The following is a 12,258-nucleotide window of genomic DNA, read 5'->3' as shown; positions in this document are numbered from 1 at the left end:
TGCAGCAAAATTAGGAACTGCAGTCCTTTAGTAGTCAACTCGAATATGGACCAAATTTGTTGAAATAAATTTTCAGTGTATTACGTGAAACCTTGTATTAGTACATAGGGAACATTTATGAGATGAATAAAACTGTATGAATTGTTGCTTGGTCTATCAAAATGCTTGTAAGGGTTCTGTATTCACAGACCAGAGCTGTTAGCTTTGACTTGAATTTGCTGTCCAGCTGTTGATGTCTTTTAGTGTTCATTTTATGTATGCTGATTGATGGACTAAGAAATTCTGTAACAAATGTTTTTTTGACTGGTGCAAAGTTAGAACATTTCAGAGGATGAAGAGCTTTTTATGGAAGCATTATTTTTTTAGTAATTTTTTTTTTCAGGAATTGTAATTTGTTTAGCAATTTGATGGTGAATACCTTGGTTTTACCTGCGTTTGTTCCAGAGTTTTCCTGGTAAGTCCACTTCAATGCTAGATGTAGAAGCCGTTAAAGAACGTCAGTGGCAAACCAAACTCTGAAAGAAGTATGAGAAAAAAAAGAGACCTTATTACAGGAAATGATGACAGAAAACCTTTCTTGTGCGTTTTTTTTAACTGTTGTTGATTCAGATTGGTCCAAAATGGAAAGATGTTGTGACAAAGTGCATTAAGGGTCACTATCAGCCTTTGCTGCTGCTGTATGCAGATCCAAGAGGAACTCCAGTGTCAACACAAGACTTGCCCCCCCAAGTGGATTTACAGCAATATAGCAGGACTTGCTATGATAGTGAAGACTCTGGTAAGCAGCTGGACTTATGTGCCTTATACCTTTACCTGTGATGATGCATGTGAAAAGTTTTTCTTCTGTTTTGCATATGGTTTTGTTAGCAGGGGACCTTCTTGCTTGTCAAAGCTGATGGGGCATTCTGCAGAGGACTTCCAGTGTTTCACCTTTGAACTTCTCTCTCAGTCTAAGACTCTGTTAATTGTTTGGGTAGTAACCTTTTCCAAAAAAGGTTTGGAGAAAGAATGTGGGTGAAAAAACCCTAATTACTTGAATGACTAAGTTAATAAATCCATCAGCAGTTATAGATGGAAGGGAATGAGGGCAGAGATGCACAAACACACAAAAATTAAGGGAAGCTGCAGTATTAAACTCAGGAAGTTAGGGAAAAGAAATACTAAGGGAACATCTTATATGAGGCACAAAATTACAGAATGGTTTGGGTTGGAAGGCACCTTAAAGATCATTTAATTCCAACCACCTGCCATAGGCAGGGACACTTTTTTCCCTAGACCAGGTTGCTCAAAGCCCCATCCAACCTGGCCTTAAATAATGCACCAATTCTGTAGAAAAGGTGTCTAAGGAGATGTACTGGAGGAAGGTGACAGGGCCCTCTCCCTCCTCTTCAGTCCCTTGCTAGGATGGTGGAGGGATATGGGAGGAAGGGAAAGAAATAACTGATTGTCTTTTTTTTTTTCCCATTTTTAATAAATCAGTGCAGCTTATCTTCAGCCTTTGCCTTGTCTCCTACTCAGATAAAACAGCACAAGAGACACAAACTGATTTGTGGGAGACCTAAGAGGAAGGTATTGGCAAAGGCTTATGCCCGTAGATCATATTTAACTTACTCATTTTTCTTGGGTCTGTTTTGCATTGGAAAAGATCTACAACTAGATATGTAGCACTTAGCATCTCAGAGGCCTTCAAGACATTGCCACTTCCTGAATTCTTTGTATTAATGGTTGTCTGTTGAATTAGAAAGGTATATCCAAATGAGGTGCTTCAGAGGTAGTGGTCTGAACAGGCTGTTGGTTCACTGAACCTCTGGGTAATCTTGAACATTACAGGCACACCATTGAGGATTGAGGCCTTATTTAAAGAGGAATAGATAAACTCTGAGTAAGATATTCATTTGCAATCCAGATAGGGTGAAAATAAAAACTGGATCTAAATTTATATTACAATGGCTTTGAAAAAGAAGACTGTTTCTATTTTTGGATGTTTGCAGAGAATATCCTGAATAAAATGGGTTTATAAGTTGCCAAGAACAGCAAGGCGAGACTAAAACCAGAAAGACAAGCTTTCTTCCAGGAATTTAACCTATTTATACAACTGTGATTCCAAGAATATTTTATGGTTTTCCTGGCCAATAGCTAACTTCATGCTTCCTGGTCAGTGAATCTGTAGAGAACATTTGCTGCCTCCTTATTTATGTGTCGACAGTCTACCAGTAATTAAACAAATCTCCAACTCTTAAAAATAAATGCAAATAAAAACACGGGTAAGACAACTTTCAATTCTCACTTGACAAGATAAGATGCCTTGCAATTTATAAACTTCCTGTTCTGAAAAAAATTGGATGTCTAGAGGAGGGAGAGGAGGGCTTTCAGTGCTATGTATCAGTTCTGAGCACTTTTACAAGCTTCAGGTCAGTACACACAAAATTTGCCTTTGTGTTCTGCTGGTTGATCTCCAGAGTACATAGATAACCCTTCTGGGCTGATTGTCTCTGCAGTATCTAATGTTATTTTGTTCTAAAAAGACTTCAGGAAGCTGAATGCTAAAATATATTTATAAAAAGGTGGATCCTGTCTGATAAAATTCGGAAGGCTATAGTGACTAATAGCTCTTTCATTTCAAAAACACTTGAGTCCTCAAGGCCTACTCCTGTGGCCTGGAGTGTTCAACATAGATACGAAGCTCTTGAAAAAAATTGAGAAACTGTAGGCTGAAGTGCCAGGAGAAATAATACCCTCCACATTTTCCTGTCAAATAGAAGTGAATAATTTTCTAGCCTTGTTGGTATCCTGAGTTTTCTACTCTTAATATACCTTTTTCAGAATGGCCTTTTGGCTCTCATTAAGTGTAACTACAGCTTCTTCTGGATTCCTCAGCGTTACCAGGTATCCCCAGTCCGTAATTCAGAAATGAACTGAGCTTTCTCATTCATAAGTTGCTAATCACAATATTGTACCTGAACTTCTGTCAAGGGAATCTGATAAATGCATCTAGTCACATCAAGATTTGATACTACAAATTATGGAGAAAAGAATGTCAAAGATGCTGGTACAAAATGTTGTGAAACTTAAGTGCAAACAACCCCTCTTAATGTTTTTTATTTTCCATTGTACAAAGCTTTCAGTTTACAAATTGTTTTCTAGCACTCAGTTCCAGAGCACTGATTCCTGTTGCCTACGTTCACCTTTCTTTCTGTGACTGTCTGCACTTTTACTGAGTTCAGGAATTACTGTACTGAAGTTGGATCATGATGCTTCATCCTCTCCAGTATCCCACTTGTACAGGGGATCAGTGCTATCTTCTTGAAAAGGAGCAGGTTTCTTTGCTTTAGATACTACAATTTCAGTATAAAGTTTTACTAGATAAGCCTTTGATTCATAATAAATGAAATGTGTTACGTATTATAAGTTGTTACCCTTATTAATATTTTGTACTTGACTAATTTTTTTAACTTTGACTTCCCCTGAAGCCGCGTACTTCTTTTTTAATTACACTTGATATTGTTGAAAATTAATGTACTTTCAGTCCAATGGACATAATGTAATTTTGCTTAATAAAAGAATTTGATAAATTTAGAGAAAGGAATAAAGGTTTACAGAAGAAATTGCACTTTATCCTTTCCAAAGGAGAAGACCTTTCCCGTAAGCTCTGGCATCCTTTAATCTGAGTTTGTATGTTTGGTACTCTGTTTTTCTGTTAGCCTCTGTGTAGTTTCCTCAGTTTTCTTTTTTTAGCCTCTCCTGACTTTTATAATAGCCCAAAGAGATAGTAATTTGACATTGCTTCCTTCCCTAGGGAGAGAACCTTCCATCTCGAGTGATACTAGGACAGATTCCTCTACAGACAGCTGTCCTTATAAACAGGCTCACCATGAGTCTGTGGTCAGTCACTTCTCCTCTGACTCGCAGGGGACGGTGATCTACAATGTGGAAAATGATGCAGCTTCACAAAGCAGCAGGGACACAGGTAGCAAATACCATTATATCTGTGTGATTGTTGTCATTAAATATGGTGACTGCAGTGAATTACAGTGAAAAATGTCTATAGATACAATCTGTAACAGAACTGTGGTTAGTATCCTAAATGTTTGTAATGAACCATTGGCATCCACAAAAATAAGCATAATTTTAGATGTCTTGTTGGCTTCTGTAGACTTGTATCTAGCCAAACAAATATTTACAGACATGTTTTCTGTTATCCACAATCATACTTGCTCTCTTTATATAGTTCTGTAAGCTGGACTTTGAACAGTGCTGTTGTATGGTTTGGTAAGTGTTTTGTGTGCTACTTACTAATCTATGGGCAGTTATGTCATATCAGGAGTTTCAGCTGTCTGGGAAAGGCCCATCACTAGAATCTCTCATACTTTGGCAGTAAGGACTGTCTATGCAAGTGGGTGTTAGTAATATTTACTGCACCAGGGAGGAGCGTAAGATAGATGTCCTTCCTATGCCATGGAAGGAAGTTAAGTGAGAATCTCTGCAATAAGAAGACAATCTGTATATGTGTTCCTTCAGGCAGCTGAACAGTCTGCCTGAACGCTCTTCAGTTGAAAAGAGGTTAACTAGAAGTCTTAATGCTTAGAACTCCTCTATTATTCATGCCCAGTAACCTAGACAGCCTGTGTTTGCATACAGTAACTTCTAACATCGCTTCAGAAAAAGCAGTGCGAGAGTTAAGGCCAGACTTCTTGTACATCAAATATATGATCTGCTAAAGAGAAATTACTTTATTGTGCCTTTAAACAGACTTTTTAGGAAGATGTAAGATTTGAATCAGCAACTGTTTATGGCACTGGAGTGTCAACAGCTGTCATACTACTTTGTCCTTTTAGTTGCAAAACAGTGACTGTCTTGTATTGTGATGATATATATGTATTTGTTCATTTGAAACAATCTATGGTACAAATATTTTTCACATAAAAATCTGGAAAAAATATTTCAAGTTGGTTTTCTGTGGTACTGTCTGACTCTTCATCACAGGTCCAATTAACTGTAATACATGGTTTTAGGTAACCCAACAGTACTTTTAATGTTCTAGCAAATGCTTAATGCTGTAGGTTCCAGTCATGGTCCTACATAGAGTGTGAGAAACAAGGAGAAGTTGAAGCAGAATTTTAGTGATGAGGAAACAAAATTTATGTTGATCTTCAGAGTAGAAGACAAAATTGAAAATGCTAGTGGAATATTGTTTACATAATCTGCAAAAGTGGCAGAGTTTATTGAATTAGGTTCTTCCTAATGTTCTTTGCTGTGCAGAACTGACCAGAAAAGGGAGGGTAAGGGGGATGGTTGCAAACATGTAAGCATGAAGTTCAGCATGTAACCTTTTGTTCTGTCATTTTTAGTGACTTTGTCCTTTTCTTTTTCTTTCTTCTCCTGCTGATTCTATCCTATGTTATTCCCTTCAGCTTAGCCTGTCTCACCGCCTAATTTCAGTTGCCCTCATCTTTCCTGATTCAGCCTTAGCTATAGTCAGTCTGTCCCCTTAGCCACCTGTCTGGGCTTCTCCCCCTTTTTTTTACCTACCCAAAATCTTTCCAAAAAATATCAGTCTACCAACTCATACAAGTGCTCAATCATCAAATGCTGATCCGTGGGGCTATAAAGAAGCCATCCACATTGACCTGTCAACTGAATCGTTCTGGGCAAGAGCAGGATTCTTCATTTAATGGCCATTTACCCACTACTCCAGCCCAGAAAATTATGGACCCTATCTCACATCATCCTCCAGGGAAGGACCACCATTGGGTCGTATAACCTCAGGCACCCGGGTACTTCAGAATGGGGGCATGAAGAGTGGCTGCACAAGCCCTCTCTTGCTTCTGCCAAGCTGTGCTGCTGAGAAAAATGTGCGTATTCTGGCTGCCCTATTTGTGCAACTGAGATTTCATTGGGAGGGAGTAGGGGGCATTCTGTCTTAACCTGTTTGATTTCATTCTCTTCTCTAACATGTTCTTGGACACACTAAAACCCTACAAAAACAAGCTTTTCCTTTGAATGTCACTGTTTGCTTATGAAGCCATCCCACTTCTGAAGGATGAAGTGTTTGATACCTTCAGCAAGGGACACCTTTTAAGCCTGATTGGGCACTGAGACAGAAATCCTGGGTTGTTATTTTAGTGAATTAAAAAAAAATAGTATAAAGCGATAGCTAATATTCTTGAGATTGTAATTCCTGTGTTCATGCGTTATGTTAGATTTAGTCTGTGTTCCAGAGGGTACAAATAATGACAGCAAAGCCTGTGTCCTGCAGACTTTTGGTTCTTGTAATCTCCTCCATGTCTATTAAATGTCCAGTGACAGTAGGACAAAATTTGCAATTTATAAACAGAGGAGAAAATATTTATGCAAACCTAGCAGCCTTCATTCTACAAGGCTACGTTAGGCTCCAATTAGTCTGTGTATGTAGACCCTAAGCCTGCTCCAATAGCACTAAAGTATCTTAAATAGTCTCTGTATTTGAATAGTTTCTTACAGTATTTGAAGGATACTAACCAAGCAGTCCTTACCAGAGTGAAAGAACTTTGGGGGGGAAAAAATGTGTAACTAGAGAAGCTGTACACTCTGAAGTGAGACATAAGCACCTCATACCTTGTAGTGGCTCCCCTCAAGATAGAAGATAATACTGTTCCTTCAGTCCCTAAAAGATGTGTGACAGCTTTTGCTGTGAAGGAAGAAAAAATCCCAGAGTACTGACTCATGCTCAGTCACTTAAATGCTGAGTAACATCTGTTTTAACTGTCAACATTGCTCTTTTACTGCTTGTTTCTCAAGAATTTGTCTACAAAATCACTCCATTTTGCAAATGAATAGAAATGGATTCTTGTTTAGTTTCCTTTTTGTTTTTTGGACTTTTTCCCACTCATTTATTTTAGTATCTTTGTTAGCAATCGTGCCTGAAGTTAACTACTTTGTCCGAAGTTGAAGGCACAATTTTGAGTAAAATCTGCTTTAAATGTTGTTGATTTTAATGTTAATTTCTAGAGAAGTGGGAAGGCTATGTAGCCTGGTGGATCACCTCTTGGGTAGTAGGGATTTTTCCTTTTCTATTGTCCTATGCAAGGAGAAAGCTTGTGATATAAAGGCTAGAGAAAAATCTTTGTAGCTTATTTATAAATTCCATACTTATCCTGCATCTCTGCTTGGGACTACTCACATGAGTAAAGCCATGTGTGTGTTTATGCTTGCAGGTTTAGGACTGTGAATGTGCGAGAACCATAAAATAAAGGAGAGGCAATACAGAAAACTTGTGATGTCGAGTACTCTTAATTTGATGTGAGGAAATGGGGAATAAATGGTGTGCAGAAGAGAATATTAGCACTCAAGACACATGAGCTGTAGTAAGGAAACATTGTCATGTGTCAGCTGGTCTGTGTTGATGGTTTGTGTTTATGCCCGTAGCCTGTGGCAGATGTGAATTAGCTGGCTTAGGCCTTGTGAGACAACTGAGGCTCCTTCACTGTAGACTAAGCTAACTCAGATTACTTGGTATTTGCTACAGGCGAAGGGAGCACAGATGGACAGTTAGTGCAGAGTAGCTGATGATGTGCGTTAATTTCCTTTTACATGGTAACTTATTAATGTGTTTGAGTCTTCATTCAACAGAGTGATGTCAAGCTAACTGTCCTCAAGTTTTGAGTTTAGGGCTGTTAAAACTGAAAAAGTATTCAGACAGCAAGAAAGTTGTGTCCTTATTAGAAAACAAGGCAGAATCAACTTTTTTCTCTCCCTGTGGATCAGCTCTCATTAACCAGAGACCTTGGAGGGAGTGTATTGCTCTTTTATGGCCTTAAAAATGGAACACCCTCCATTCCTCAAGACAAAACCAAAAACTTTTGCATACACAAACTTATCCAAACCTGCCAGTTAGCATTGGAGCATCTGCAGCTCCTAAGGAGCAGAAGAGCCCTGCTGCTCTTGGTGCACAGAACACTCTGTCCAAAGACTCTTGTAATCTCTACTGTGTTCTTCTGTCCTTCCAGGGCACCTGACTGACAGTGAGTGCAATCAGAGGCATGTTTCCAAAAAGAGCTCGCTGGCAGACCGCAAGAGGAGTTCTAGCCGGTCTCGGCGAAAAGGAGATGAGGCTCAGTCATCAGGATACCATAGTGAAGGTTTTACTTTATTTCAGATATCAATACCTCTTTCTGCATGTTTTTAAGATCTTCAGTGTGTACACATAGTTCTCTTCATGCTTCCTACATCTTTGTGTTTTGTCCTGTTTTTGCTGTTTGTTTGTTTGTTTGTTGAGGGGGTGTTGGTTGGGGCTTTTTTTAGTTTTGTCTTTTACTTTTCAAAGTCTTCATGAAGATGCTGTGCAAGTAAGGCTGCTAGTTTAATCTGAAGTTATTTTTGTGGATTTTGTTGTCTTTCTAAACTACAGGAGAAACATTGAAGGAGAAACAAGCCCCCAGAACTGCCTCCAAACCATCCAGCAGCACCAGCAGGCTGAGGGAATTTAAAGAGACAGTGAGCAATATGATCCACAGTAGACCACAGCAGATTTCTCAGACCATCCAGAATTCCCCTCAAGGAGGGAGCAGTGTGGATCAGGCAGAAACACGACCCTCCAAAAGCCTGTCTGCACACTCTCGAGACTGGGAAGTGGAGAGTACCAGTAGCGAGTCTAAATCCAGTTCATCTAGCAGGTACCGGCCAACCTGGAGACCCAAAAGAGAGTCTCTGAATATAGACAGCATCTTCAGTAAAGACAAGAGGAAACATTGTGGATACACTCAGCTTAGCCCTTTCTCTGAAGAAGCAGGTAAGTGTTTAAGAAGAAAGATTTATTTTAGAATATATGGAATTTGTAATACTTCACTATCCAGTTTTGGTTAAGGAAAATAGAATGAAATTTTGAACATGGCATTTAGGTCAGTGGTGAGTTGTAGCCTTGAAAGCTGGCTTCTGTGTGGGTATTCATGTTGCATGTACGAGACTTCTCTTTGCTTTCTGTGTACTAACTTTCGCATACAAGGAAATAATAAGGGAAACATTACCATCTGTGCTGCTTAAATGGACACAGAGCTAGACTGCTAAGTACCTGGAAGTTCATCCCTTGGGAGGGCTGTTTGTATTGGTACTTTTTTTTTTTTTCTCTGGCTCATCCTGGTATTTTTGCATGATGGGCTCAGACTATGGTGCAGCAAGTGCCTAATGTAAAAGTGCTGAGTTCCTGTGAGGATGAGAGCCTGGCAGGCAGTGATGATTTATCCGGGACCATTTTATACCACAGCAGCTATGCACCTTCTACAGAGGGACACTGTTCTCAGCTTTTCTGGTTTTGAAGGTAATAAAATCTGTTGTGAAACAACTATGGGTATTTTGTTGCCCCTGCCACAGCCCCCAGTTCCTCTTCCTCAGTCTGCAAATGAATAAAACAGTTACTTTGCTCTCTATCAATAGGAGGGTATTCCTGAAACTGTAGATGGTGTTGAGAACAGATGTTTACAAGTTACTGCTATTTATTCTGTTATGCTGTAGCTGCTGCACTTCCATCTCAAGAGTGCTTGAAGGACAGTGTGTGGATGAGGAGGAGGAGATTTGTGTGACTGGTAGTGTAGTTGTGATTAGTGACAGTGCTGTTGCAGAAACTTGGGGGCCTGGAGAGAGGGATGGACAGATGATACTAGAAGGAGCTAAAGGTTGTAAAGAACTGGGAAGCACAAAGAAATATGTATGGGGAAGGTGAAGGGAGAAGAAAACACAGCTCCAGGGAAGGAAGCAAAGGAGAAAGCAAAGCAAGTGGGAAGACGCAGTGAAATCGATTAAGAATAATTTTTAAAAAGTATAAAGTTTTCCTGTCCTCTGTGAACTAATGTTATATAAGTCTCAGCAAATGATAAATGGCAAAATAAACAACGTAAAATGTGCAGGGCCTAAAATAGATATGAGAGAGCACAACAACAAATGTAAGCTGGAAATACAGTTGGGTATAATGTAAAATGATTTAGTACAAACACAAATTTTTATGGGGAGGAAGGGAATTTCTTTCCAGACTTGATTGTGACCTGGAGAGGAGTATGATAAGTTATACTAAAGGGGAGAGGTTAAAAAATAAATGTGTTGAATAAGTTATTGGTTAAAATTACTAGGAATGCTGTAGAAGTATTGGGGTGGGGTTTTTTCTGCTTGATATTGCTAGTTTTATACTAAATTAAAGGCAGCGCTTGTGTTTTAAGCATGGTTGAGAAGCTAACAGATGATTTGCTGCTATTGAAGCTTGGATCTTCTACCAAGCTACGTTCTTTTCACTTGACAGGTAAAGAGCTAATTCAGAATGAGGTGAAAGAACATGCTGTTCAAGAAACAAGATCAAGCCAGTCAAATGTCAGGTACAAGCGTGGTGTGCTAGGCCGGGGCAGCCAGCATCAAATGGTGGATCAACATCCTCATCTGATCCAGCGGATGGAGTCTGGCTACGAGAGCAGTGAACGCAACAGCAACAGCCCAGTTAGTCTGGACATGCCTTTGTCTGAAAGCTCAAGCACCCACAGGTGGATTTCAACAGACTTATTCTTGAAGTGATTGAAGTCTTTCTTTCTTTCTTTTTTAGTTACATAGTGGTGTAGATAATTGTTTAAAAAATGCAAAATGGCTCTCCTAATTTGTAGTACAGATTTATTGGGGCAGGGGAGAAATAGGAAGGAAAGAGCTATCTGGGTGAGTTTGATTCCTTTTCTTGTCAGTACATTGATAGCTCACTGCTAGTGAGAAGAAAAACAAATGGGCTTCAGTTGAGTAAGAAGTGTTGACTAAAATGATGCATCTAAAATAGTTATATCCTTTGCCTATGATTTAAAAATTCACCCAAAATACTAACTTTGTGCTTGTCCTTCAAACAGCTCATTGACTTTTTTGTTTCATTTGAACAACTGCTTGACAAGAGCCTTCTACAAAATGAGAAGACAATAGTCTTGTACAGAAATCTTTGACATTTTCAGTTTGAGAGATTCATTGAAGTCTTTCAAGACACTTGCAATATTTATAGGCAAAAATAAATAGGCAGCACAATGTGTTTCTCTTCTTGGCTTTATCCTGGCTCAAACCAGGACACTTAGGAAGCTTCAGGCAATCACAAACTGAGAGCATTTATGGCCAGAATAATAGATTTTTCAGCTGTAAGAATCTGTTCAGAACAGCTGTCAGACATGGTTTTAATATGAATTGCATACTCTTGAGGAGAATAGAATTATTGTCCTCCTCCTTGTTAACTTTCTCTTTGCCTATCTCTACCAATATTCTCTTATGGTAGATTTTTTTTTTTAAATACAAGTAAATATTTATGTGATGATTAAAAAAAAAATAGAAATGTATCTTGGAGAGATTAGTAAAATTATAAAATAAATTACTCTCTTCTTGAAGGGATGTTCATATGAAGCGAGCAGGTGGATTAATTCCTGCCTGGCGTAACATTCCAAAGTCTCACAGTAGCAGCATCTTGGAAGTAGAGTCTACTTCATCAACTGGGAGTTGGGCCAAGAGCCCACACACCATTGGAAATGGTAAGATTCACATCCTTGGTAGCTATGGTTTTGCAAGGTATATTTTATTGGAGTTTTTCTTTACTTTCTGGATGTTTATATTCACAGTGAATTTACGAGGAGAAGAAACACTGAGAACCATAACATGGTTTTAGAGTATATAACTAAAAAAATTTCTGGTGGGGGTTGCAAAAAACTTTGTTGGAATATTCATTTAATCATGTTGCTCTGGTATCTTTTTTGAGTATTGACTTAACTGATAAAGTAAAGCTATTTTTCCTGGTTTTTTTCCGTAACTCAGTATTCTGCATTTGGTGGAAAATACCTTCCCAAGCATAATTCATAATAACTTAGTAAGATTTACCAGTCCTGAAAACAGGCTCACAATGCTATACAGAACTCAAAATTGTCAGAAATTAGGATATTTAAAAGTTGTTTGGGCTAAGGCTGAACTTTCCTGCACATCTGCATTCTGATTATGTATTGCTCTGAGCAAATACCTTATTCCCAAGAATGTCTGGGGAAGTGAGGAGGGGAGGCACTTTTTGAATACAAGTGACTACAGTTGAAGTAAAAATGACAACGGATTGATTTCTGCTGTGTTGATGAGGATATTGATATGCTTTATTTTCCTCTCACTTTCATCTGCTTATGCAGTTAGATGAAAAGCGTCTCATTTGGAATCCATTTTCCTTACAAAACCTAGTGATCTAGCTAATTTGACATAGCATTATTTACAAATTACAGGCACAGTAAGAAGCCTGAAGACTTC

At 38.7% G+C, this 12,258-nt stretch overlaps 1 protein-coding gene across 12 annotated transcripts in view; it reads left to right on the top strand.

The window, feature by feature from the left end:
• Nucleotides 1–12,258, top strand: part of USP54 (ubiquitin specific peptidase 54) — a 98,045-nt gene that overhangs the window by 69,961 nt on the left and 15,826 nt on the right. For 11 of the 12 annotated variants that reach the window (XM_051617452.1, XM_051617453.1, XM_051617459.1 and 8 more), the window contains 6 exons: nucleotides 610–778; nucleotides 3,797–3,967; nucleotides 7,986–8,117; nucleotides 8,387–8,767; nucleotides 10,265–10,526; nucleotides 11,368–11,507. In XM_051617452.1, the coding sequence (XP_051473412.1) occupies nucleotides 610–778; nucleotides 3,797–3,967; nucleotides 7,986–8,117; nucleotides 8,387–8,767; nucleotides 10,265–10,526; nucleotides 11,368–11,507 (1,255 nt within the window). The remainder of the gene's footprint in view (nucleotides 1–609; nucleotides 779–3,796; nucleotides 3,968–7,985; nucleotides 8,118–8,386; nucleotides 8,768–10,264; nucleotides 10,527–11,367; nucleotides 11,508–12,258) is intronic. The other variant, XM_051617456.1, reaches the window with a different exon arrangement.

The sequence above is a fragment of the Apus apus genome, chromosome 4 (genome assembly GCF_020740795.1).
Source record: "Apus apus isolate bApuApu2 chromosome 4, bApuApu2.pri.cur, whole genome shotgun sequence".
In the NCBI taxonomy this organism is placed as follows: Eukaryota; Metazoa; Chordata; class Aves; order Apodiformes; family Apodidae; genus Apus; species Apus apus.
The sequence above is the reverse complement of the archived record's forward strand: the minus strand, read 5'-3'. Positions and strand labels throughout refer to the sequence as shown.